General features: G+C 42.4%; 1 protein-coding gene across 8 annotated transcripts in view; it reads right to left on the bottom strand.

Moving 5' to 3' along the window:
- HIBCH (3-hydroxyisobutyryl-CoA hydrolase) overlaps positions 1-27,962 on the bottom strand; it is a 241,527-nt gene that overhangs the window by 178,136 nt on the left and 35,429 nt on the right. For all 8 annotated transcript variants that reach the window (XM_073633201.1, XM_073633200.1, XM_073633197.1 and 5 more), the window contains 2 exons: positions 15,583-15,663; positions 8,936-8,988 (listed from right to left, as the gene is read on the bottom strand). In XM_073633201.1, coding sequence (XP_073489302.1) covers positions 8,936-8,988; positions 15,583-15,663 — 134 coding nt within the window. The remainder of the gene's footprint in view (positions 1-8,935; positions 8,989-15,582; positions 15,664-27,962) is intronic.

Below are 27,962 nucleotides of genomic sequence, written 5' to 3' on the forward strand. Positions count from 1 at the left end.
ATATATTGTATATTAAATATGTACACAGTGTACAGGACGTTGGGAGTGTGTCCTGGACAGCAGGTATGTTTCCCTATTATTTGGGTTGTGGACATTTTAAGGGAGAGTTCAAGTGACATTGAGTACTCAGCCATGTGATTCCGCAGCAGTCTAGAGTTGGAAAGAAGAGGACTGATTTACAGTTCTCTCAGAATTGTCAAGTACTCATTTGGAACTTGAAATTCAGAGGTCCAGAGAGACTCTGGGTGGGAAAGAACCCCCAAATCCTGGTGACAAGGACTTTGGCTCTGAATGGGGTTAAACCACCTACAAGGGAGTCTTGAAAGGCAGCAGGAAGCATCCAACAGGTGTCTGAAGTTGAGTATGAAGCAGAACTTACTTAGGAGCAGGAGGGGTTGTATCAGAAACCATGAATCAGACCGAGACAGAAGTACAGTTAAATCTCAGTTTAATAATAAAAGTAAATGGAACAAACGTAGCCAAAGTTCGGTAACCGGATCGGATAGTCAGACAAGCTAGAAAGTCAGGAAGCCAGGAAACAGCGTAGTGGAACAGCAAGCAGGATCTGGAGCCAGAATGAATGTCAGCAAAGCAAGTCGTTAACAGAACTGACGAGCAGGATATCATCAACAGGTGAGTCACTGTGGAGAGATAGGAGCTGGCAATTAGCCGACAGCTGAGCGGCCAGCTCAGAGAAGTTAGAAGGAAGGGCTGAGCCCAGCCCTGACAGGGGGACTGATTTTGACTGAGCAGCTAAGCTGCTGGTGACCTAGCCCTTGGGGCCCCTAAGTCAGGCAGGGACATAACCCTGTCAAGGGACAAGTATTTTGGGTAGTGAACCAAGAAGCTTGATTTGTACCAGGAGTGTGGACTGTTTTGTTTTTACCAATGTACTCGGCTGATGATCTTGGGCTGCTAAAGATTACAAATGGTGAAGGATGTGGGTAATTTAGTCATAAAAGCCATTGGAAGCGAAACTGACATTTAAAGGGCCAGTCCCTGGTTTTGCATGCCCTGGGTCAGAGCAGCACAAGTTTTGCAAATCTCTGAAGGTGGCATGGAAGAGGTTTTAAAAGCCCTGGTTCAGAGCATGGCAGCCCCTTTGGGAGGCCACCTGGGAGAAAATACCAGCTCAGCAGCAGGCCTCCGTGGAAGTCAACCAAAGCCATGAGCATACTCAGACATGCCACAGGAGACATTTGAAAAGGAAAACCGCCACCATGAGACACTGGCTCAACAACAACAAGCCCTGGCACGGGCACAGCAGGGAAACACCCACTTACTGGCTGCCCATCTTACAGTCCAGCAATAAAATTACTCAAGTACAAATGGTCGCCTTGCAGGAAGCAATGCAGCATCTCTCTCAAAGATGGGAGCAAGTGTCTGTTGCCCATAGCGACCAGGTAGCCACAAGAGCCAGCCACTATCTGCAGAAACAAACTCCTAGTGATGACATGCAGGCATTTCTGTACACTTTTGAGAGAACAGTGGAGGGGGGGCAAGACCAGTGGGCTGGACTTATTGCCCCTTTTGTCACTGGAAATCCACAAAAAAAACTATTGTGACCTATTGTCTGATGATGTCAATACTTCTGTACGACTGAAGGCGGAGATCCTGGCCCACCTTGGGGTGACTGCCACTGTGTGGGCCCAAGGGGTACACCGCTGGAGGTACCGTCCAGAATGGCTGCCCAGGTCCCCAATGTATATCCTGGCTCATTTGGTCAAGAACTGGATGCAGCCAGAGCCGTTTTCTGTTCCTTATAGGGTGGAGCGAGTCATGTTGGACTGGAACCTGTGGTACCTGCCAATGATCTTCAGCATTGGGTGAGACTATTTGTAAAAATGGTCTTACGACACATACACTGTGGTGGAGGACCTCCTAGGACTTGCCAGGTCCCGAGGAACTCTACCAGTGTGGAAAGCAAAGCCACTCCCAAACCTGGGAACTAGCACTCAGGAGAGCCAGGGAGCGACCACTCAAGTGTCTCAGAGTTATGCTTCGGCAAACAGGAATGAGAACCTGCTGTGCTGGCTGTGTCACTCCTGTGGCTATTTCCAGGCTCTGTGTCACCTGCATGAGGAGCCCATGGAGTGCGCAGGATTTCCTGCTACACTTAGAGGGTCTACGATGTCCACCTTCATCTGACTGAGGGGCGCTTCTAATGTGACATCTGTGTGAATAAGCTTCACATCTGGACTCAGATAGTATGGTAACCCTTGTTCTTACTGGGGTAGCTGAGAGAGTTGGCCCAATACCTAAGACCCTCAAAGTAGTATGCATACAAAGGGAAACTAGAAGTATCCACTGGTGCCAGTGACAATAAGTATTGCTTGTGGCACTGGTACCCAAGAAGTCAGGGTGGTATCCACCTTTTACATGACATCATAGTAGGATGGGACTGTCCTCTCTTTGTGGAACTGTGAGACTATGTGGGTGAAGAACTGCCTGGACTATACCTCAAACTAAAGCCTCAAACTAAAGCAGTGCTCTTAAACAAATACTCAGTGATTGCTACCACCATTATGTGTTCCCCCATCTGGTATATGATAGAATTAATTTTGAATAAGAATGTGTTGAGCTGCTGAGATTAGAATGCAAATAATCATAGAAATTAAAAATACCAATAAAAGTGCTGTATTAAACAAATTTTCATAGAAATTAATATCCAAACACATATGTGCAAAAACACATTAAACACATTGTAAGAGTCCTAAGAGACTATAATAATAGTGTGCTAACTTGTGATTCCTCATTGCAGTCAATCCAAACTTCTACATGTGAAGAAGTGATGCCACAACTTCAGTGCTGTACTCCACACTGAAAAGTCTGTGCCAAGATGAGCCTTCACCTAAGACCGTGGACCCATATATAAATACAGGTTAGACAGGGACAAAATGATAGGTTCGGGGTCTCTTCCAATTTACGCTTATCCACTCCTTCCATAAACAGGTATGTATCACTTTAAGGAATTGGTTCTATTTACCCAGTCCAAGTGCTCAAAGCAAATAAAGGCTGCTATAGTGTAATATTGCCATAAAATACCAATTTATTAGTATGTGATGACGTCCCTAGGCTCCGCCCAACGCATTGCATCACTCATCATGTGACTTCCATCAGAGGATGGGCTGAGTGGCATGTGTCAAGTCTAAAATACTGCTGGAATGTTTACCCATCGCCATAATAACCAAGTGCCAGCCTATGCAGTGTTTACAATTATAAAAATCAGCAAATACTTCCAAAACCATTCCACAGAAACAACTACATTGGAAAATAAAGGGCTGAAAAAGATTGCAGGATATACTATATATATATATATATCTTAATGATCACACTTGGATTATGGCTAGATACAGGTAAGTAGTTATGCAAACAACCACAAAAAAAAAAAAAAAACATAAAAGGCAAATATATAAGAAATAAAATAATAAAAAATATAAAAATCGCAAATGTATATGAGTGCAAAAACATAATTTAACAACTAGCCCAAAATGTATAAACCTATATAAGCCACTAGGACTAAATGCACTCCATCTAGTGGTCATACATAAAATAGCCCACCATAAAATAATATAAAAAAAAATAATAAAAGTTCGAAGGCACTTCAAGGGAAGTAGACATAAAAATGTAAAACTTAGAACAGGTAATGATAAATATGATACCTAAAATAAGAGGGGAAGTATAAAGTCAAATAAGTTACCAAAGCTTAAAATAAGCCTGAACACTTATATACCTAAAGATCATTGATGAAACAACTAAGTCAAACTCAACATTGAGTCCTTTGGGACTTTTAGGTTATTACAAAGAAAAATTAGGCACATATGGAAAGGCTTCTTCTCAGTAAGCAGTCAGCTGCTCCCTCAGGCTGGGTTTACACTAGTGCGAATTCGATGCCGCTTTCTCCTCATCCAATTTGAATGACAGGAGAGTGTGACTGGCTCTCAATGGAGTCGGTTTACAGAGGTCCTGTGAATCTTTGGCTCAGTTTCAGGTCCGAATTCAGGCCTGATTCGTCCCTGAAACAGTGAGTCACATCCGTATTAAGTGTGAACCCAGCCTCAAGAATGCATCCCTAAACACACAACTTATAATTGATATTAATAATTATAGATAATAACACCAGTGATTGGTGATCCAGGGAAAATCTGATTGCCTCCAGGGGGATCAGGGAACAATTTTTGTTTCTCCCTGCTGAAGCTAATTAGATCATGCTTTATTAACCACTTAACCCCTGGAAGGATTTGCCCCCTTAATGGCCAGGCCATTTTTTGAGATACGGCACTGCGTCACTTTAACTGACAACTGCGCGGTCGTGCGACACTGTACCCAAACAAAATTGACGCCCTTTTTTCCCCCCAAATACAGCCAGTCCCCTAGTTACAAACATCCAACTTACAAACGACTCCTACTTTCAAACGGAGGGAGACAACAGGAAGTGAGAGGAAATCTACCCCTAGGAAGTGAAATGCACTGCTGTTAGAGTTATTATGGGAAAAAGGTACCTCCACTGATGCTTTATCACCAAGGCTTGTTTCCACAATAACCCAAAGTTTTCTAAATCCCATTGTCATTGGGACAGAAAGTGAGGTGAAATCTTCTGAACAGGGGCACAGACAGCAAAACAAACATTACAGGGGTGTTACCCCTTCCCTATGCTATCCTAAAAGCTTAAAAATTGTTGGTTTTTTTTGGCTGGAGTTACACTTACAAAATGACTTAAAATTTACCTGTTCCGACTTACAAACAGATTCAACTTAAGAACAAACCTTCAGACCCTATCTTGTTTGTAACCCAGGGACCACCTGTAGAGCTTTCCTTTGGTGGTATTAGATCACCTCTGCGCTTTTTATTTTTTACGCTTTAAACAAAAAAAAAAAAAAAAAAAAAAAAAAAAAAAGGAGCGACAATTTTGAAAAAGAAGCAGTATATTTTACTTTTTGCTATAATAAATATCCCCCAAAATATATTTAAAAAAAACTAATTTCTTCCTCAGGTTAGGCTGAAATGTATTCTTCTACATATTTTTGGTTAAAAAAAAAAATCGCAATAAGCGCATATTGATTGGTTTGCGCAAACATTATAGCGTCTACAAAATAGGGGATATATTTATGGCATTTCTATTATTTAATTTTTACTAGTAATGGCGGTGATCTGCGATTTTTATTGGGACTGCAACACTGCGGCGGACAGATCGGACATTTTTGATATTTATACAGCGATCAGAGCTAAATACAGCCACTGATTACTGTATAAATGTCATTGGCAGGGAAGGGGTTAACACTAGGGGGCGAACAAGGGGTTAAATGTTAAACAACAGATCTGTCTCCTCTCCCCTGACAGAAAGGAGATCTGTCTGTTTACATTGACAGATCTCTGCTGTGTCTCTTTCAGAAGTGAGCGTGGCTGCCGGGCACGTGCATCGGCTTCGTCGTTGCTCACGCTCCCTAGTGGTCTTAGAGTGGCCTCTGTACAGCTATGGCGATTTGCCCAAAAGAGCCAACCTGCCACAGTATAATGCCCCGTACACACGGTCGGACTTTGTTCGGACATTCCGACAACAAAATCCTAGGATTTTTTCCGACGGATGTTGGCTCAAACTTGTCTTGCATACACACGGTCACACAAAGTTGTCGGAAAATCTGATCGTTTTAAACGCGGTGACGTAAAACATGTACGTCGGAACTATAAACGGGGCAGTGGCCAATAGCTTTCATCTCTTTATTTATTCTGAGTATGTGTGGCACTTTGTCCGTCGGATTTGTGTACACACGATCGGAATTTCCGACAACGGATTTTGTTGTCGGAAAATTTTATCTCCTGCTCTCCAACTTTGTGTGTCGGAAAATCCAATGGAAAATGTCCGATGGAGCCCACACACGGTCGGAATTTCCGACAACATGCTCCGATCGGACATTTTCCATCGGAAAATCCGACCGTGTGTACGGGGCATAACTGCGGTGGCTTGTCCTCTAGTGATTAAGTTGCTTTTCTCTGGATCAGCTGTGGGTATAGGATTGTGTATGTGGTGGTTTTCTATTTGTATGTTTTTTTTCTATTGGTTGAACTCTTTTTTTGACCTGACTATGTAACTATTTAGGTCACCTTTCTGCACACAGTGTTCGTGGTTTTGTGTTCTACACTTTTGCGCGGTTTATCGTGCAAAGTTAAAAAAATATCAGAATGATTTAAGTGATGTGCTTTTCAAAGATCTGTTTAGCGAAAGGCCCAAATTTAGTTCCTGGTGGGAAGCACTTAAGGTTAGATTAGCCACTCTTACACAAAATGAAAAAAAAAAAAAAAGGTAATCACCAAGTTTAAAAGTACATTTATTGAGTGTCATTGAAATTGACAAGTTATACATACATAGATAGGTTAGACAGTTTAAAGGTTTAATTAAAGGTTTAATCTATAAATTTGAATTAAATACATGTAAAATAGTATAATTGGTTTATTCTCTCTGTGACAGTCACACATTTTAAAAATGTGTGACACAGCATAATATATTTTTGTATAGAGATGGGCTTTTCTTGCAGGGGGCCCGGGGCAATTTTCCCATTTGTCCCCCTTTAAATCCAGCATTGGTTTCTAACACATTTTATAGTGTCAATACAGTTCCTTTTTATGGCATTAGCACCGAAGTTTACAGCCTATTGTTTAACAGTAAAAATAAACATCTCTCAAGGTACATTATTCTTTGTTTTCCTTCAAGATCAATCCTTCAACGCACAGTACATCACTGCGTTGTTCCAATCCTCTGATTGTAAAATGTCAGAACAGTAACAATATTGGCAACTGTGTACATAAATGCTTACAGTTTACTTAGGCATTACTGAGTGGTCTTCTTTTTACGTCAGTGTTTCAACTTCTCACGCAAGCAAATGCGCTTAGCCGAGCATGCAATCAAGTTCAAACAAAGCAGAATTTTGCCAGATTTCTAAAATTATCTTGAAACATTCTTGCAACCTCTTTATACTGTAGGGGCCCTTCTTCCTAATGCATATCTACATTGTTGGTTCTAATAAATGCAATGGCATGTGGATTTATATAGGAGTTTCAGGACGAGGTGGAGCTCTATTTTATGATACAGAGGAGCCTGAAACACAGATCTACCTTTTATTTGACATAGACTCATTTAACTAGTCAGTCATTTTAAAGCCAGCTTGGCCCAAACAAACTATTCAAAGTGGTAGCAAAACTTGAGGTTTTAAATGTTTAAAACGTAACCTTCCACCATAGAGCAGCCATTAAAGAGTTGTCTACTAATATGATTTTTTTGCGTTTCCCACTGGATTGTTTTACTTTGTTACTGGGGTCTAAACTCTGGGTTAAGTTGAGAAAATGAATCAGTAGTTTTTGACATAATCTGGGTGTCAGGGTTTTCGGTGCAGTTTGTTTGATTGTGTTTTAGCAGTCATATTTTTTGGTAACATTTTTAAGCTCATTCATTGCAATAGTAGTTTTTGTATAAATTTTGCAGTGGTGATAATTAGGTAATTAGGGTTATGAGTTTAGTTTGAGTTTAAAGGTTAGCATTAAGTGCAGAGTTCATATTAAAGCCCAACTCCAGCCATCTTTCTTCATTGTTTTGGATAGAGTTGGGAAGGGATATAATTTCTTTCTGATTTTTATTGCAATCCCCTCACTTTTCATCGGGACAGGAACAGATGAGAAATATCTTATACTCACAAACAAGTTGGCAGACAAAGAGGCCATGTCCCTTGAAATGCATTAGCTACCGCGTCTGCCACAGAGTGTCCCCTGAGTCAGTTTCTTCAACGGTGTGTGTGGTCCACTCTTAGACCAATCATTTGGTTTACATTTACACCCATGGCCAAGCTGGTTTGTGAGCAGATTTCTTATGTATATTCCTTTTCAATATTGCACCAGGCTGGTTCACACTCTTTTGAAAGACTTCCCTGATCTGAGGAGGGCAGCAAACACATGTCAAACACAAGGCCCGCTGGCCGAGTCCGGCCCGACAGTCCTTGTCATGTGGCCCTCGCACCCAGTTTTGAAGCCTGAATGTGGCAGATCTCTATTCCACCACATCCGGCTTTCGCCTTCCGCTTTCCGCTATCACTTGTAAACACAGAAGCCCTCCGTATTTACAAGGGACAGTTTTGCTCCCAGCGACTCCTGGATTAGATTTATGCATGCACACACAGTGGGGACAGATCTCCAGAATATGAGAGCGAGAACGATCTCCCTGCAAGGTGAGGCAGAGCCACATACACAGGGAGGTACTAAAGCCAGGCTAAGTAGTAGAGATGCGAGGAAGCTTTGCCTGCACTCTGTACACAGCACACCTCTGAACTCTGCACTCTGTAAGTAACACACTCTTGAACCCTGCACACAGTGCACCCCTAAATGCGGCACCCTGTGAATAGGGCACCCCTGGAACTGCATTCTGTACATAACGCACTCCTGAACTCTGCACTCTGTATGTCATGGGTGCTCAACCTGTGGCCCTCCAGTGGTTGCGGAACAACAAGTCCCACGAGGCATTGCAAGGTTGACAGTTACAAGCATGACTCCCAAAGGCAGAGGCATGATGGGACTTGTAGTTCTGCAACAGCTGGAGGGCCACATTTTGAGCACCCATGCTGTATGTAGCGTAATCCTGAACTCTACACGAAATGCACTCCTGAACCCTGCACTCTGTACATAGAGCACCCTAGATACAACGGGCCCCTTAAGGGAAACCATACTGCTGATGCGGCTAGTGATGAAATGGAGTTTAACACCCCTGGCCTAGAAGCCTCCCTGACTATTTCTGGAAACATGAAGGCTTATGGAAGGATAATCAAGTGTCCTTTTCTTCTAGTCAAAAATGTATTAAAAGCTTGGACTTGGAGCTCATTAGAGTAATAGATGACTTTTAACAAAATTTCCATTTTGTGTCATTAATTATATAACAGGTACACATTTTACTTACACCTCCCATTGTTATTCCATCAATGAAAGCGATGTAGGGTTTTCTGTATGTTCCTGGCAAACAAAAAAATACAAAGATCAGAATTTAATTCTGCAGCAAGGCAGAACAGGTAGCTGATACAATTATGTTTGTTTCATTGACTAGCACTATAGGGGCTTGTGGCAAATGCATCAGTTTGACATTGATTTTAGACGCTTCTGAGATCATTTTTAATTTTTGACAGGTGCAATTGACCTACATTTAATCTTTTTCAAGTAGGTTTTGCATTCCCATAAACTTTTATGGGATTACAAAACCCATCTGAAGCTAACAAAAGATTGTCAACACAGTTCCTAATGCCACTGCATGTCTAAATGGGGTTTACTGGAACAGGTTGGGACTTTAAATGAGACATAGGTCTCCATCCCTATGCATACTAGAAACGGGAGAAGTGGGACTTTGAGTGAGGTGTGCAAAAGAGGCCAAAGGATCAGTCACTATATAACAAACCATTTATTGATTGACAATAGTCAGGTGGCACAGTGTAGTTCCAAATTGTACATAAAACCATCATAGGTACTTTCATATATACATGGTAACAGTGAATAATAAAAACCCCAATGGTGCAGGGCAAGAAATGGTTAAAGGGTTAACAACATCCATAAAATGCACAGGATCACAATATTGCTATATAACACTCAATGAGAGATATGGTGCATGTAGTAGGCCCGACGCGTTTCGTGTATCAAACACTCTTCAGGGGCAATAAAGCACCAACATCTAAAAGCAAGAAAAAACAAAAAATCCAAATAGTAAAAAATAGAGCATGAGGAAAAAATGGGGTATGCATATAAGAGAGGCTGCAAAGCCAAAATCCCAGATGTATACTCACTTGACCAAGGAGTGTGACCACCATGGGTCCCATAGTCACGGGCCACCGACTGAGTCAGATCCGGGAGCTGAGGAGGGAGCCCCCAGGACAAGGGGAGAGAGAGACTGAGCCAGGCGCACACAAGAGGAATCCCCATATGATAATATATCCACACTGGTATTGAGGTGAGAGGAGAAAATCTGTGGTGGTGATAGAGAATAATGCATATATGAGATATGCTCTAGGGCTAGCACAGGCCCCCAATCCCAAAATGGTTGTCCAAAATGTTAACATATACTACCCTCTTACCTAGGTAGTAGATAATGGCCGTATATAGTCTGCCCAGTAATGGATATGCTGCCTGGTGGTGAGCTGGCAGAGAAATGGGGGCCCTTTATGTACAACCAGCCGCCCCTCCCCCCCAGCAGGGAAACTCCCCCCAGTGTCAAACAGTGCGGGCACCAGGCAAACCGAGGCCTCTCCCAGCGCAGCGGCACTCGCCGCCCACAGCTGCTGGGGACGCCGCCGTCCACGTGTCCGCACAGGATGTAAAACACAACGCCGGCAGCGCGACCCAAGGTCACGTGTATGGCGTGGAGGAATGACGCCGACGCAGGGAGGGGAACCCGCCCCGATCCCCCGTCATCTGCAAGGATGACGGAGAGGGGAGGGGAGGGGGGAGGGACCCCAACCTGCGTCCCAGCTCCCGGAAACCGAGACAAGGGGGTGACCAAGTGACATGGACCTCCAGTGGGGGGCACACTACAAAACTGCATCAAAGGGAAAAAGCTGGAACAGAATACAAAAAATATATTGTTGTAAAAATGGAAATAAAACCACCCATACAACAATACATGCACCTCAAAGAAAGGAAAAATGACAGGAACACGTGCCATACTAGACAACCCCCAATGGGAGGCCAACGGTTCAGGGCAAGTGTCCTGTGGACGAATGTCCATGTGAGTGAACTGGTCCAAGGTCTCAAAGCACACCTCCATCCCTATATCGGGTTTACTGGAACAGGTTGGGACTTTAAATGAGACATAGGTCTCCATCCCTATGCATACTAGAAACGGGAGAAGTGGGACTTTGAGTGAGGTGTGCAAAAGAGGCCAAAGGATCAGTCACTATATAACAAACCATTTATTGATTGACAATAGTCAGGTGGCACAGTGTAGTTCCAAATTGTACATAAAACCATCATAGGTACTTTCATATATACATGGTAACAGTGAATAATAAAAACCCCAATGGTGCAGGGCAAGAAATGGTTAAAGGGTTAACAACATCCATAAAATGCACAGGATCACAATATTGCTATATAACACTCAATGAGAGATATGGTGCATGTAGTAGGCCCGACGCGTTTTGTGTATCAAACACTCTTCAGGGGCAATAAAGCACCAACATCTAAAAGCAAGAAAAAACAAAAAATCCAAATAGTAAAAAATAGTGCATGAGGAAAAAATGGGGTATGCATATAGGAGAGGCTGCAAAGCCAAAATCCCAGATGTATACTCACTTGACCAAGGAGTGTGACCACCATGGGTCCCATAGTCACGGGCCACCGACTGAGTCAGATCCGGGAGCTGAGGAGGGAGCCCCCAGGACAAGGGGAGAGAGAGACTGAGCCAGGCGCACACAAGAGGAATCCCCATATGATAATATATCCACACTGGTATTGAGGTGAGAGGAGAAAATCTGTGGTGGTGATAGAGAATAATGCATATATGAGATATGCTCTAGGGCTAGCACAGGCCCCCAATCCCAAAATGGTTGTCCAAAATGTTAACATATACTACCCTCTTACCTAGGTAGTAGATAATGGCCGTATATAGTCTGCCCAGTAATGGATATGCTGCCTGGTGGTGAGCTGGCAGAGAAATGGGGGCCCTTTATGTACAACCAGCCGCCCCTCCCCCCCAGCAGGGAAACTCCCCCCAGCGTCAAACAGTGCGGGCACCAGGCAAACCGAGGCCTCTCCCAGCGCAGCGGCACTCGTCGGTGGCCCGTGACTATGGGACCCATGGTGGTCACACTCCTTGGTCAAGTGAGTATACATCTGGGATTTTGGCTTTGCAGCCTCTCCTATATGCATACCCCATTTTTTCCTCATGCACTATTTTTTACTATTTGGATTTTTTGTTTTTTCTTGCTTTTAGATGTTGGTGCTTTATTGCCCCTGAAGAGTGTTTGATACACGAAACGCGTCGGGCCTACTACATGCACCATATCTCTCATTGAGTGTTATATAGCAATATTGTGATCCTGTGCATTTTATGGATGTTGTTAACCCTTTAACCATTTCTTGCCCTGCACCATTGGGGTTTTTATTATTCACTGTTACCATGTATATATGAAAGTACCTATGATGGTTTTATGTACAATTTGGAACTACACTGTGCCACCTGACTATTGTCAATCAATAAATGGTTTGTTATATAGTGACTGATCCTTTGGCCTCTTTTGCACACCTCACTCAAAGTCCCACTTCTCCCGTTTCTGCATGTCTAAATGAGTTGACACCTGCTAGAAAGATAATTATTACTCTTCTACAGCGTGGCTCTATTTCAGTACATTATGGTAACATGGCCCTTTAAAGCTGAAGCACAAAAAGTATGTCAGGTTCAGAAACTGTGGTCTTACTCTACGACAAAACTAATAAAGAACAAGTATGGGGGGCTATTGGTAGAATAAAGAACTGGCTTTAAACAATTAACATTTTGCATTTGCAGTCATTTGCCTCTCTAAATGCTTAACCCCTTCCCAGTGAGCATATGCATATATGCGGTCTTTTTTCATGGGGCCGCATATATGTTTTTGTGTGTTTGTGCTGAGAGCACAATGCTCTCTGATTGGCTATCACAGTAATCAGTCACTGTACAGCCCACTCCCACGTCTTGAATGGGGAAAAAGATACACTGGGGGGGGGGGGTTACCAAAACTGGTGCACACAGAATCTGGTGCAGCTGTGCATAATAACCGATCAACTTATAATTTCAGCTTGTTCAATTAAGCTTTTAACAATAAAACACTGAGTGGTTACCATGCAGAGCTTTACCAAATTCTGTGTGCACCAGTTTTAGTAGGTCCCTTTCACACTGACGGACCAATCGGGTCTGCCTGTCAGTTTTTCAGGCAGACCTGATTGGACCATCCATTGCTCTCTATAAAACGGAGGATGTCAAGGGAAATGTGTCCGTTGAAACCTGCCAACATCCGTTCCCCATCCGTATGGCAGATCGAGTCGGATGGAAACAAACATGCGGTCCGTTTACATCCAACCCCCCTTAGAAGACAGTGGGCTGTGTCCATGTCCGCTCTGCATCAGAGATTTATTTTGAGTTGCTCTTTGGTGATAGGTTATGGTAATAGCAAGAAAAACAAATAGAAGATATCCATTACCAATATCACCAACTAAAAGCCCAGTTTGATGAGGTGTGCCTGACCAGGTCTGTGTAAATTACAGAGAGCAGTTGGTCTTTTGTTATACCTTTATACTGCAAAGTCATATTTCTCATCACAAGAAAACTAAGACGATAATAGAGATTGTTAGTACAATGCCTGACTATATTTGTTTCTATGTGTTTAATTTGGTTTGAACTTTTTGTCCCTCATTACACAAAGGGAATGTATTATATGTAAGCAGACTGCATCAATGTGCAATAATTCGACCATCCTTCAGGTATTTCTCCCATGTTTACAACATGTTTTATAATTAGAACAAGTTGCTAAGTTTTTTGCAAGCACAGGCTTTAGGAATGGAAGATTATCTACACTGTATGGAAGAAATAAGCACATCTAATCAGGAATTATAATAGAGGGGGTTTCCATCTTAAACCAAAAATGAAACCTGTTTTTTCAGCCCTCCTATTCAATTGTAATGGTATATCATAATTATGTTGAAACTGACAAATCTTCCCTTACTCACACCTGCACCAGGTGTGAATGGAGCCTTAAAAAGAATACGAACAGTCACAAAGGGAATAATCTATTCTGGGGTAAAGTGTGTGATTACAACATAGTTGTAGTGTCTGAGTGGGAGTAAAATTTTTTACTTGGAAGTTAAAGAGTAACTCCACTTTTGCGGGGAAAAAAAACATCCCCCTCCGGGTGGTCATTGTACATTGCAGGGATTTTAACAAACTTTGGTGCAGATTCCTACCTTCTGTTATTCTTAAGAAATAGCTGTTTGGTTATGTCAATGCATAAAGTGAATCTGAATGGTAGTGACTTTTATTATCAAGCCGCTAATGCACTTGCAGGGTTCTTATGAGGAGAGTGGCAGGCTGGGAATCCCCTTAGATGTGATTAACCCTTTGGGTGTATCTCACTAAAGATGAAAATTTGTTGCAGATGGTGCCTAAAATCTGACATATCTTAGTGCAGTCTTCCTGGAAAATCAGTGAGCCAATCATATAAGCAAGAAATTACATTTCTGGGGTTGTAATGTACACCAAAGGTGTTCGGAACACGTTCAGGTAGCCATATTGCATTGAATTAAAAAAAAAAAACTACAATGCTGCATCTTGAAAAGGAAAAGTAATTTTTAATAACATTCAATTACAATATGGCTTGTGTAGCAATTGTATATGTTATATTTTTTTTATTTGCTATTTTTTTTTCCACGCAGGTGGAGTTACGCTTTAAATTTCCTGGAGAAAAAATGTCAGTTTTGCAAATGGAAAAAAGAATATACAATAATATCAAATTCATAATACCCAAGAGAAATGATGACTGACCTATGTCAACAAACTGGTGCATGAAAAGTGAATCTTGGTGCCTGCATTGAAATCACCACTAAATAGGTGTGATCCATGCTACAGACTGTTATCAATCCCAAATGCAACATTTTAGGCTTTACAGTTTGACCAAAATAAATATAAACTGAATAGGTTGTTCAGGCAGGTGTCTGCATGGTTACAGTTGTTTGTAAAACTAAATGAGATTGTACAATCAAATCTGTGCCATTAGCTTTAGGGCTATTATAAACTTAAAGCAGACCTTTCTTCATGGAATTAACTCTCTTGCCTAGGTGAGGATGATGGAGATTGGCCACTTGCTGCCTCCTGGGATGACCACATCAATTCCCAGCAGGCAGTATCAGTGGAACTGCCTGATATTGACACTGCAGATATGCAAACATGCAATAGATCTCTAAGTCTTTGGGACCCTATAGAGTCTTGTGGCATGTCTGTGCATGCACAGGATTTCATTCCCAGTGCATGTGCAGACATGTGGAAGTCTCATGTCTTTGAGATTTGGCAGAGATTTGCAGCATGTCTGGACATGCATGGAAGGAAAACCAAAATGATTTTCAAGATAGTGGTGTTGAAGCAGAGTAGCACAAGGAGAACTTTGTCTGAGAGAAGACAATGCTAGACTCCATTTACTAGTAAGCAATACCTAGTAAGACAGTTATTAAAAAGATTACATTTAAATTTTACCTAGGTAGGGTGAAGTTTCTCTTTAAGAGCGTGTGCTTTAAATGATCCACAGAAAATGTGTTATTGACAGTATTACCAGGTGAAAATTATTGAAAAACAAAACAAAAGAAGAACTAATCGAGCCACCATGTCTAAGGACCGGTAAGGTACAATATGTATGTTTTTTGGTTCTGGGTTTAAATACACTTTAACACTCCTAGGCAATCTTTATTATCCATTAGTAATTGGATGGTTGCAAAACTGAAACAACTCATTTTAAGTTATAAAAATTGCCCATATTGAACCAAACATGTTCCCCAAACATGTAATTTAAAATATGAATTACAATGTGTAATAATTGGGAGCCATACCAATAGCATTGTTTAGGATGTACTCTTCTCTGAAGAAGTCTTGGGCAAGGCGGTCTCCTGATTTTCCAGCATTAGTAACAGCTAATTAAATAAAAAAGAAAAACACTTAAACGGTTTATTTGAAAAAATTAAAAGTCAGTATGAAGTGGTTTTTATTTATTTTATTTTTTTTAATTGATGACTTTTACAATAAAAATCTAGTAACGCTAACCAGATAAATATTACTTCAGAGACTCACTAAACAGTAGCAATTTTTACATTATTATTTAAATAAGCAGCTAATTATTGTGTAATAAAAAATAGCAGAAAAGATACTAGTAGTGCAATAATATTATGTAACTAGTTTAGCAATCTGAGCAGGATACTTTGTAATCTTTGCAATTAATGTAAAGCAAAGGTACAATAATGTTTCAAGGTAACATCTAGTAACAAAGAGGAGGAAAAAAGGGTAACGGGTCATTAAAGTGTGACCCCTCAGCAAATGATACACACAGACATAAAATCAATATCTTTATTAGTGCACAAAAATGAAAAACAATACTAAATATCACCACAAATGACAATAAATTGCAATATATTCACACTCAGAACAGGTTATATCAAGAACTAGTTAGTACTAGTATACAAATGGCTATACAGATGTAAATAAGACAGTTGGCACCAACAGATAGAGAGTATGTTCAAAACCATACCATAAATATATGAAAAATAGACAGCACAAAGGGGAACGGCATATCCCAGTGTCCGAGGCAGTAGGGAGTCAATTCTTAGAAAAAGTCAAAATATTTATAAAAAAAAAAAAAAAAAAAACCACACAAATTCAACTGCCTGAATACAGACCTGTCCATCCCTGTACAAAAGGAAAAAAAATGGGGATTACCAATCTCCAATAAAAAAATTGTCCCCTCCAGTCCAGCCGGTGTAATACTAAGCCTAAATGGCTTGTTAAATGGCACCCTGGATGCGCTGGCCTTGATTGGTATCATGTTCACAATAAGCAAATGAAACAATACGATTCACATACTGTAATGATCTCAGGTACCTTCACAATTCAAGGACAATGACAGTGATTCTCAACATTTAGTAGCGGTGTCTCTATGAGCACTTCTTCCTGTTTTCACTCCTTCACCTACAATCAGTTTGACTGAACATGGTACTAAAATTGGCATACAAATGGGCTCTTTCGGCACATATATTGGAGATGTAGGGGATATGGGGACTCCACAGCGGCGAGGTAGTGGAAGGTATATACTTACCTCAGAACGCATATTCTTGCATGGCAAAAGGTACACTGGTGATATTTTCATGATTTGGATTGGCAACAAGAGTTTTATGACCCACTTTGCTGAGAATTATTATAACTTAAAATTCACACTGGATTGTAGCACGAAGGAAGTTATATTTCTGGACATCCTTATGTCAGTCCATACAGACGGGATGCTGATATCTAATCGATTTAGGAAAACACCACCAACAAACACCATTTTGCAATACTTGCATCTTTGACACAATTGTTCGAGGTAGGAGGATTTTCCACTTTAGGCCAATCTTCTATAGTCAGAAAACCCCAAAAAGGGCCTTATAACCCTTTCATGACTAAGCCCATTTTTGAAATTTGGTGTTTACAAGTTAAAATCCGTATTTTTTGTTAGAAAATTACTTAGAACCCCCAAACATTATGTATATTTTTTTAGCAGAGAATCTAGAGAATAAAATGGAGATTGTTGCAATACTTTATATCACACGGTATTTGTGCAGCGGTGTTTTAAACGCAAATTTTTGGAAAAGGGACACTTTCATAAATTTAAAAAAATCCAAACAGTAAAGTTACCCCAATTTTTTTGTATAATGCGAAAGATGTTACGCCGAGTAAATAGATACCAAACATGTCATGCTTTATAATTGCACGCACTCGTGGAATGGCGACAAACTACGGTACCTAAGAATTTTCATATGCGATGCTTTAAATTTTTTTTACAGTTACCAGGTCAGAGTTACAGAGGAGGTCTAGTGCTAGAATTATTGCTCTCACTCTGACGATCGCGGCGATACCTCACATGTGTGATTTGAACACCGTTTACATATGCGTGCGCGACTTCCATATGCGTTTTCTTTGCTGCGCAAGCTCGCGGGGGAACTTTTTTTTTTCTTATTTATTTATTTATTTTTAAATTCATAAATTGCGATTCTGAATACTGTGTACTTTTTTAAAACCGGCGCCATTGGCAGCCAAGTAAACAGGAAGTGACGTCATGACGTCGCTTCCGCGTTTACAATTTGAAGGCTGGAACGAAGCCACCCACAGCTTTGTTCCAGCCCGCCCCCAGCTGCCGGAGGCATCGGATTGGTCACCGAGCCACCGGATCGACCGGGAGGCCCGGTAAGAGCGGCGGGAGGAGGCGGCGGGGGGGGGGGGGGACGTCCCCTCCCGTTGCACCGGTATAACAGCCGAGCGGCTTTTAGCCGCATCGGTTGTTATACACGGATAGCCAATCGCCGGCTCTAAACAACGGTACCGGGATGATGCCCGCAGCTGGCGGTATCATCCCGATATAACCCCCGAAAGCCGAGTACGCACATCTGCGTACGCTCGGCAGGAAGGGGTTAAAAGGTCTGTCGAAAATCACGGGAAGCCCTGATCTATGTTAAAACTAAGTGTCCATCAGAGTAATCTTGCCATACTCAAAACAGCATGCCAAGATTAGAGACCTCCTCCAGAACCCTTGGTACCTTCTTCAGGAAAACCCGGGCATAACCAAATGTATTGGACCTCAACCTGAGATCACTTTCAAATGGGCCAAGTTCCTTCGGTACCATTTAATACATATACACATATAATATATATATATATATATATATATATATATATATATATATATACACATATAATATATATATATATATATATATATATATATATATATATATATATATATATATATACATACATACATACATACATACACACACACATACATACATACACACACACACACACACATCCCTCAATCATGATATGCAGCTATAAATCCCTCTATCCCTCTAAGGGCCTTCTGAGGTGGATATATGATCATTTGTGTTTGATTAGGGATGGTACAATCATCTCCCCTATATCGAGACATATAGGGCTTTATCACAACATTTCATATTCTATATTGTTTATTTGTTTATAGTACCCACTCCTGATGAAGTTGCAATGCGAAACATGTTGAGTAGGAGGCAATTTTTACCAAGATACCAGCATTATTATCTTGTTTGTGTTGGCTTACTTACAGTACATCTGTATATGTTTTTGTATACTAGTTCTAACTGGTCCTTGATATAGTGTCTTCTGGGTGTTAATATATTGCAACTTCTTGTAATGCATTGTGTTTTTAGTAATGTTTTTAATTTTTGTTCACTACTTATTTTATATCTATGTATGGATCATTTACTTAGGGGGTCACACCTTTAAAGTCCCGGTCCCCTTTTTTCTTTTTCTTTGTTACTAATCTTGTAGGATGTGGTGTTATGGGGTGCTCCTTCGACCATACCCCTAAGTCTTTGAAACGGCAACATCTAAATGAAAGCTAAAATAGGTAATAAATGACACAAATGAGTGATAATAAAAATGCAAAAGGAAAATAAAAGCAAATATTCACTATTTATTCACTTGTTTGCTTTTTCAGTATATTTCAATAAATATAATATAGTAAAGTTGAAATAAAATGCTGTCAAGGTCTGTTGACCACATACAGTGCTGTTCCATTATTAACATTTTTTTAGCACTTTGTTTAAAATGATATTTAGATCAGATGCAGCTCAAAGAAGTATATTCTGTGTTGTAATGTTGCCTTTATCAGCCTGAAACAATTCAATTTCAAGAAACCACAGAGATGTACCAAAGCATTTAGAAAACCTGCCCCATGAATCCGTTATGAGTTAAACTATATTACTAAATTTCTCTGCCTATCGTGGGAATACCATCACTTTAGCAAGGACAAACTACGATACTGGGTTTCAGCTGCAGACTCCATTAAAAAGAAATCTGATATTCCTTTTACTGCAAGAGAGGAAATAGAGGAAGGTAGCCTCTACCATGTTGCTTTGAGGAAAAGAATTGGTCATTGGTTTAATTAATGTTACAGTATAAATCAGAGATCCTGCATTATTTAAATAATGCTACTATGAACTTCGAATACATGGACAGAATTTTTTTTTTCAGTCTTGATTAGGTAAGGAAAGATAAAAACCTCTGTTAAAATCTATTGATATATTGGGTCCATTAGAGAGTCTATGTCCTTCACTGTCACAGTGATAAAAATTTCACCGGACAGGAAGTGAGGTAAATTCTCCAATAGCAATGCAGTTGACAAGTAAACTAGAAAAAGTTCAGAACCCCTCTGAACTTTTTATTGCAGATTATATCCTATTTGCAGATTTCCCCTAGCTTCTTGCCTGGTGAAACTGTTGACACCGTCCGTGACAGTAAATCTGGTCTTACACATCCACAGGGCTGAATAATGACCAAAAGGATCATACCAGATCATGCAGGTCAAAAAAACTTTACAACAAAGATAAATGTATATTTTCGATTTATGCGTGTAAAATGTGTGAAATAAGGCTCTGGGCACGGAGGTCAAATCTCTGTAATGTTTCCAGAGTACTGATGAGGGAGGAGGAATTAGCCAGCACTTTCAGTGTAAATATTTCCTTGATGGAACAGGCTCCCACTCTAAAAGACACAGACACCCGAAAGCATTTAGTGCTAGCATCTTGTGATTGCTTATCAAGCATGCAGACAGCAGGCTTTCTAAACTCCTGCAGAAGTTCTGCAACAAAAACTGGGGTACAACAGGAGTGTCAGGAGCATCTAGTGCTCCTGCTCCTCATGCCAGCATCCAGGTTTTGGCTATGGCATTCTCCCTGTCTTTGTCCACCTGCAAGGTGATTAATGGGATCAGTCTCTGGTCGAAAACCAAACCTATTATTAGCCAGCCAAACACTCACTCGCAAGCTTGTGATAGAGAGTGATATGTGTGTAATTCTTGATCAAGCCCCCTGTCTGTCTGCCCTACTAGATTGGATTTCCCTGTGTATGACCTTGGAATTGATTTTGGACTATTCCCTAAACTCAGCCTGCCTTTTAGCTGGACTGTCATAGAATCAAGCTGCCTGTCTGCCAACCGCAAGTACCTGTTTACTCTGCTCAGTTTGCACCTGCCCTTGTGTGCTAGCCAGGCACTACAGCATTGTGTGTATAATTATATATATATATATATATATATATATATATATATATATATATATATATATATATATATATACACATACATACATACATACATACATACACACATACACACACACACATATATACATATATGCACACACACACACACATATATATTGTAGCAGAGTGTCCCAGAGAGAGCCAGGAAAAGTCCTGTTCGGGGTTTATAGATCTCCCAGGCTCCTCTCATACACGTTCAGGGATCTCTGATCCATGGTCCAGTTCAGGTCTTGGTCCTCTCCCCCAGGCTAATTTAAGCTCACCTGAGCAGACAGCCTTTGCTCTTGGCCTGGGATACTCAGACAACTTCTGTGTAGGAGAGCAAAAAGGTATGTGGAAGCTGACAAGCTGTAGGCTTGCTCAGCCTGGTAGTTAGGATCTGTAAATATTGTTTAGTTAGTGCCGAGACAGGGCTAGGTTTTGTTTTGGCTATTTTTGTTCCTATTTGTTTTTGGAACACTGTACAGCACCTGTATATAGACTTGTATATATCACAAATAAACACCGCACTGTTTGTCACTATTTCACTGGATTTGGTATCTGTGCCTGAAAGAGTGCTCATCCCAGGGAGCTTTGTACCTGCTACCTGTCCCCCAGGTTACATATGGTGGAGACTGCGACCAGCTGTAGTAAGTTACTACTTAAAAGGCCAGTACCTAGAGTGACTAAACATGGAGGAAATCCTAAAACAATTGGTGATATCCAACGCTGCACAGCAACAAGCAAACACTGCACTGCATCAAGCAAACGCTACACAGCAGCAAACAAACGCTATCGCACAGGAACAAACCAAGGCGCTGTGCCAACAGATTGGTGCTGTACAGGAGCTATTGCAGAGGCTGTTTGAACAGCTAGCCACTGATGCAAAAGAGGATAGGAAAACCCTGGCTGTGGTTGTGGAGACGCTAGCACAGTGGTCACCTGCTAAAGTTAATGTTGTTGGAGACAAGCCCTCAGCCATCCATGTGGGTCGCTTTCTTTCTAAGATGACTGCAGATGATGATCCAGAGGCCTTTCTCTTAACGTTTGAACGGACCACTGAGAGGGAAGGTTGGCCCAAAACCCAGTGGGCAGGACTGGTCGCCCCCTTGCTGTCTGGAGAATCGCAGAAGGCCTACTATGATTTGGAGTCAGCAGAAGCAGGAGACTATGAAAAGGTCAAGCAGGAAATCCTGGCGCGACGTGGTGTCACCTTGGCAGTTCGAGCACAGCGTGTCCACAGCTGGTTCTTCCAAGACGAGAGGCCCCCAAGATCGCAGATGTTCGACCTAATTCACTTGGTGAGAAAATAGCTACAGCCGGAGTCCCTGTCTGGGCCACAAATAGTGGAGCGTGTGGTCATGGACCGGTTCCTGATGTCACTACCAGTTCCCCTGCAGAAGTGGGTGAGTCAAGGAGACCCCAACTCGGCGGACAACCCCGTGGAACTCGTTGAAAGGTACTTTGCTGCAGAGAGCCTGGTCACCACCCCTACAGCCGCACGGACTTTCCACCCAAAGCCACGGTCTCCCCAGGCAACCGGTAAGACTGTTCCAGGGGAAGTGGGTGGTAAGCATGGCAAGGAAATAGGGGGGAGGATTTTTGGTGCCAGTACTGAAGTTTGGCGTCCCAAACAAGGGAAGCTACTGCCTGTCAGCAAACCAAACTGGGGAAACATCAGGTGTTTTCGTTGCCAAGAACTGGGACATGTTGCAGCAAACTGTCCATTGACAGATGGACCAATGCAGTGTGATCTATTAGAAGGCAGTCTAGGTTTGCTGCTGTTTCATGCGCTGCAGCACCAAGTATGGGAAAACACATGTGCCAAATGACTGTTAATAATAAGCCTATTACGGCCTTGCTGGACTCTGTCTAGTGACTTTGGTTACAGCTGAGATGGTTGAAACTGTGAATTTGCATGCTAAAAAAGTTGCTGTGATCTGGTCGGACTTGTGCCCCACTTGGTGCACGAGGCCATTGTTGGTAGGGACTTCCCTAAGTTTTGGGAACTGTGGGATCGTCCCGACCCGGTCGCAGTAGCTGACTCAGTGAAAGAGCCAGAACTCCTGGCCGCTACTGACAATGTGGGTTCAGGGGACTCTTCTCAGGGCTCCCTGGGTTTTCCTTTCTCAGTTATGGCAGGAGAGCTGGAGGAGCCTGAGGAGGTCCCCACAACCAGTGGAGCTGGACAGACATCTGCTGAATCTGAGCCTACGTTGGAGTTTGCTGACCTTAATGTACACAAGGAAAATTTTGGTACCGAGCAGAGAAAAGACCCAACCCTTGCCAGGGCCTGGGAAAATGTAATGGTGATTAATGATGTACCTGTCGAATCAGGGGACAGGCTCTGTTTTCCTTATTTTAGCAGCAATGAGGATTTACTGTATCGAGTATGTAAAAAAAAAATGATGAAGTGGTTGAACAGTTGGTGGTCCCTAAGCCATACAGACGGGTGGTGTTGGAACTTGCCCATGGGCACTTGCTAGAAGGTCATTTAGGGGTTGAGAAAACTACTGAAAGGGTGTTGCGCAGGTTTTATTGGCCCGGGATACAGAAGGATATTGAGAATTATTGTCAATCCTGTTCTGTGTGTCAGATGTCAGCCCCACTACAACACTTCCGAAGTCCTTTAGTGTCCTTGCCCATTATTGAAGTGCCCTTTGAGAGGATTGCCATGGACCTTGTGGGTCCACTCCTCAAGCCTGCCCGAGGTCATCAGCATATCCTTGTAATCATGGATTATGCTACCCGTTACCCCGAGGCCATTCCCTTACGCACCGCGTCTGCTAAAAACATTGCCAAAGAGCTGTTTATGGTGTTCAGTCGTGTTGGAATCCCTAAAGAAGTCCTTACAGACCAGGGCACCCCATTTATGTCACGAATAACTAGAGAGATGTGCAAGTTATTTAAGGTGTCGCAATTGCGAACCTCGATGTACCATCCTCAAACGGATGGCTCGGTGGAACGCTTCAATAAGACATTAAAGAGCATGTTAAAAAAGGTTGTTGACAAGGATGGTAAAAACTGGGACTTCCTGATACCATACTTGATGTTTGCCATCGGGGAGGTTCCCCAATCCTCCACGGGGTACTCTCCATTTGAGTTGCTTTATAGGAGACACCCTCGGGGACTCCTAGACATAGCCAAAGAAACTTGGGAGGGGGAGCAGACACCCCATAAAAGTGTCATTGAGCATATCGCTCGAAAGCAGGACAGGATTGCAGCAATCATGCCGATGGTAAAAGAACACTTACTGCAGGCCCAAGCAGCCCAACAGAGGATATACAACAGGGGGTCCCAACTCCGTGTTTTCTCACCTGGTAACAGGGTCCTGGTGTTAGTTCCCACTGTTGAGAGCAAGTTCCTGGCTAAGTGGCAGGGTCCCTTTTGAAGTCATTGAAAGAGTTGGGGAGGTCAATTACAAGGTATATCAACCAGGGAAAAGGAAGCCCGAACAGATTTACCATATAAACCTGTTAAAGCCCTGGAAGGATAGACTGGCGTCTATAACGCCTAAGGGTGGCGAGTCCCTTCTGATCCCCGAGGTCACTATTCCAGACACCCTGTCATATTCGCAAAAGCAGGAAACTAGAGAATTCCTGATAAGAAATAGAGAGAAATTTTCAGAGTTACCTGGCATGACTTCAGCAGTTCAGCATGATATTGTTACCGAACCAGGGGTCCATGTCAAGCTCAAACCGTACCGAATTCCTGAAGCGAGGAGAAAGGAAATCAGCGAGGAAGTTAAAAGAATGTTGGAGCTAGATGTCATTGAGGAATCCAATAGTGACTGGTCTAGCCCCATCGTGTTATTCCCAAAACCGGATGGCACTTGGAGGTTCTGTAATGACTTCAGGAAGCTTAATGCAGTGACAAAGTTTGACACGTACCCAATGCCCAGAGTGGACGAACTTATAGACCGACTTGGCAAGGCTCGCTATCTGACCACTTTGGACTTGACAAAAGGTTATTGGCAAATACCCCTGACTGGTAGCGCCAAAGAGAAGACTGCATTTTTGACCCCGGAGGGTTCCTTTCAATATAAAAAAATGCCTTTTGGGTTGCAAAATGCCCCCGCGACATTTCAGAGGGCCATGGACAGGACTCTAAGACCCCACCAACAATATGCAGCAGCATATCTAGATGACATAGTGGTACATAGCACTGACTGGGAGTCTCACTTGCCCCATGTCCAGGCTGTCCTTGATTCCCTCTTCAAAGAAGGAATTACAGCAAATCCAAAAAAATGTGCCATTGGTCTAGAGGAAGCCAAGTATTTGGGCTACACTATTGGGCGTGGTGTCATAAAACCTCAAGTGAATAAAATAAAAGCCATCCAGGAATGGCCACGTCCTGCAAACAAGAAGCAGGTCAGGGCCTTTCTTGGCATTGCGGGGTATTATAGAAGATTTAGCCCAAATTTTGCAACTATAGCTGCTCCACTGACAGACCTTACGAAAGGGAAAGACTCTGTAATGGTGAAATGGTCCTCAGTAGCAGAGGAATCTTTCCAAGTCCTGAAGAAGGCTCTTTGTGCACAACCAGTACTGTACTCACCCGATTTCTCCAAAGATTTTTTGGTTCAGACGGATGCGTCTGATGTTGGTATCGGGGCAGTACTATCACAGGTACACAATGGGGAAGAACACCCTGTGGTGTACCTAAGCAGAAAGCTCAATGACCATGAGCAAAGGTATGCAGTCATTGAAAAGGAGTGTTTAGCCATAAAGTGGGCCATGGACACACTCAGGTACTATTTGTTAGGGCGCCAGTTTGAGTTAATAACTGACCATGTTCCTCTGAAATGGATAGCCCAGAAGAAGGAGACTAATAGACGGGTGAACCGGTGGTTTTTGGCTCTACAGGATTACTCATTCACTGTAAAACACAGGCCAGGTGTTGAGATGGGGAATGTAGATGCCCTGTCCCGTGTTCACTCCTGTTGGGCTACAGGTGTTCCAACCCTGGGGTTGAAACAAGGGGGGGGGGGGGGGGGGATATGTAGCAGAGCGTCCCAGAGAGAGCCAGGAAAAGTCCTGTTCGGGGTTTATACATCTCCCAGGCTCCTCTCATACACGTTCAGGGATCTCTGATCCATGGTCCAGTTCAGGTCTTGGTCCTCTCCCCCAGGCTAATTTAAGCTCACCTGAGCAGACAGCCTTTGCTCTTCGTCTGGGGTACTCAGACAACTTCTGTGTAGGAGAGCAAAAAGGTATGTGGAAGCTGACAAGCTGTAGGCTTGCTCAGCCTGGTAGTTAGGATCTGTAAATATTGTTTAGTTAGTGCCGAGACACGGCTAGGTTTTGTTTTGGCTATTTTTGTTCCTATTTGTTTTTGGAACACTGTACAGCACCTGTATATAGACTTGTATATATCACAAATAAACAGCGCACTGTTTGTCACTATTTCACTGGATTTGGTATCTGTGCCTGAAAGAGTGCTCATCCCAGGGAGCTTTGTACCTGCTACCTGTCCCCCAGGTTACAATATATCTATCTATCTATATCCCTTTTTTTGTATTGTTGACATATTGGTCAGGCAACGCACTGATACCTTTGCTGCCACTGTGCAATGTGCTGGGTGTTCAGTGTGTTCCTGCGCCTTTAAGGAGCGTTGGGCTCCCTCCAGTCATCCGCCCTTCATCTATCCATCAGAATACATGTGCTCCCACTGTGGAGACTCTTCAAAGTTAGAGTTAGGGTCTGCAGGATACAGGGTGCCTTGCCGTGGCCTGCAGGTTACGCATGTATTTGCAAATGTGTGTAACTAAACCCCTCTTTTTAACACATATTGTTAGACAGGTTAATTCGGTTGGTCGCAAGCTGGTTGGCAAGTTGAGCTTGGAAATTCTTTGGTTTTATTTGACATGCGTTTGCCCTTCCAGTGCTCCTTGTTGAGAAGACCAGTTAAAGATGGGGCAGTGACCTTTTTTTGTAGCATTGTGTATAAGACCTGGGGGCAACCGAGTACCGGTAGGTCTACTTACCTTATGGGAAGTGGGCTGCTATAGATCTAGAACACAGCCAGCTATAGTGTCTGACCACCTGCGTTGGGGTAGACGTGACAAGGAGTCACTGCAGCAAGTTCTCCTTGATGAAGGCATGTGAGGGTCTATCTACCTACATTGATTCCTTGTCTGTGTACTACTAATGGGCTGCTCACATAATGTGGAGAAGCATTTTGGTGACAGATTTATTGAAAATTTTTTTGTAAAGGATATACAGTTGTGCTCATAAGTTTACATACCCTGGCAGAATTTGATTTCTTGGCCATTTTTCAGAGAGTATGAATAACACAAAAACTTTTCTTTCACTCATGGATGGTGTCTGGCTGAAGCCATTTATTATGTATCAACCGGGTTTACTCTTTTTAAATCATAATCACAACAGAAACTACACAAATGACCCTGATCAAAAGTTTACATACCCCCGTTCTTAATACCATGTATTGCCCCCTTTAACATCAATGGCAGCTTGAAGAAGTCATTTGTGGATGAGGCTCTTTATCTTCTCAGATGGTAAAGCTGCCCATTGCTCTTGGCAAAAAGCCTCCAGTTTCTGTAAATTCTTGGGCTGTCTTGCATGCACTGCACGTCTGAGATCTCCCCAGAGTGGCTCAATGATATTAAGGTCAGGAGACTGAGATGTCCACTCCAGAACCTTCACTTTATTCTGCTGTAGCCAATGACAGGTTGACTTGGCCTTGTGTTTTGGATCATTGTCATGTTGGAATGTCCAAGTACGTCCCATGCGCAGCTTCCTGACCGATGAATGCAAATGTTCCTCCAGTATTTTTTGATAACATACTGCATTCATCTTGCCATCATTTTTGACCATATTTCCTGTGCCTTTGTAGCTCCCACATCCCCAAAACATCAGCGATCCACCTCCGTATTTCACAGGAGGAATGGTGTACCTTTCATCATAGGCCTTGTTGACTCCTCTCCAAATGTAGTCTCATCACTTCAAATGACTTTGTGCCAGAAGGTTTGAGGCTTGTCTCTGTGCTGTTTGGTGTATTGTAAGCAGGATACTGTGGCATTTGCGTAGTAATGACTTTCTTCTGGTGACTCGACCATGCAGCCCATCTTTCTTCAAGTGCCTCCTTATTGTGCATCTTGAAACAGCCA

Source organism: Aquarana catesbeiana, linkage group LG06 (assembly GCF_042186555.1).
Source record: "Aquarana catesbeiana isolate 2022-GZ linkage group LG06, ASM4218655v1, whole genome shotgun sequence".
In the NCBI taxonomy this organism is placed as follows: Eukaryota; Metazoa; Chordata; class Amphibia; order Anura; family Ranidae; genus Aquarana; species Aquarana catesbeiana.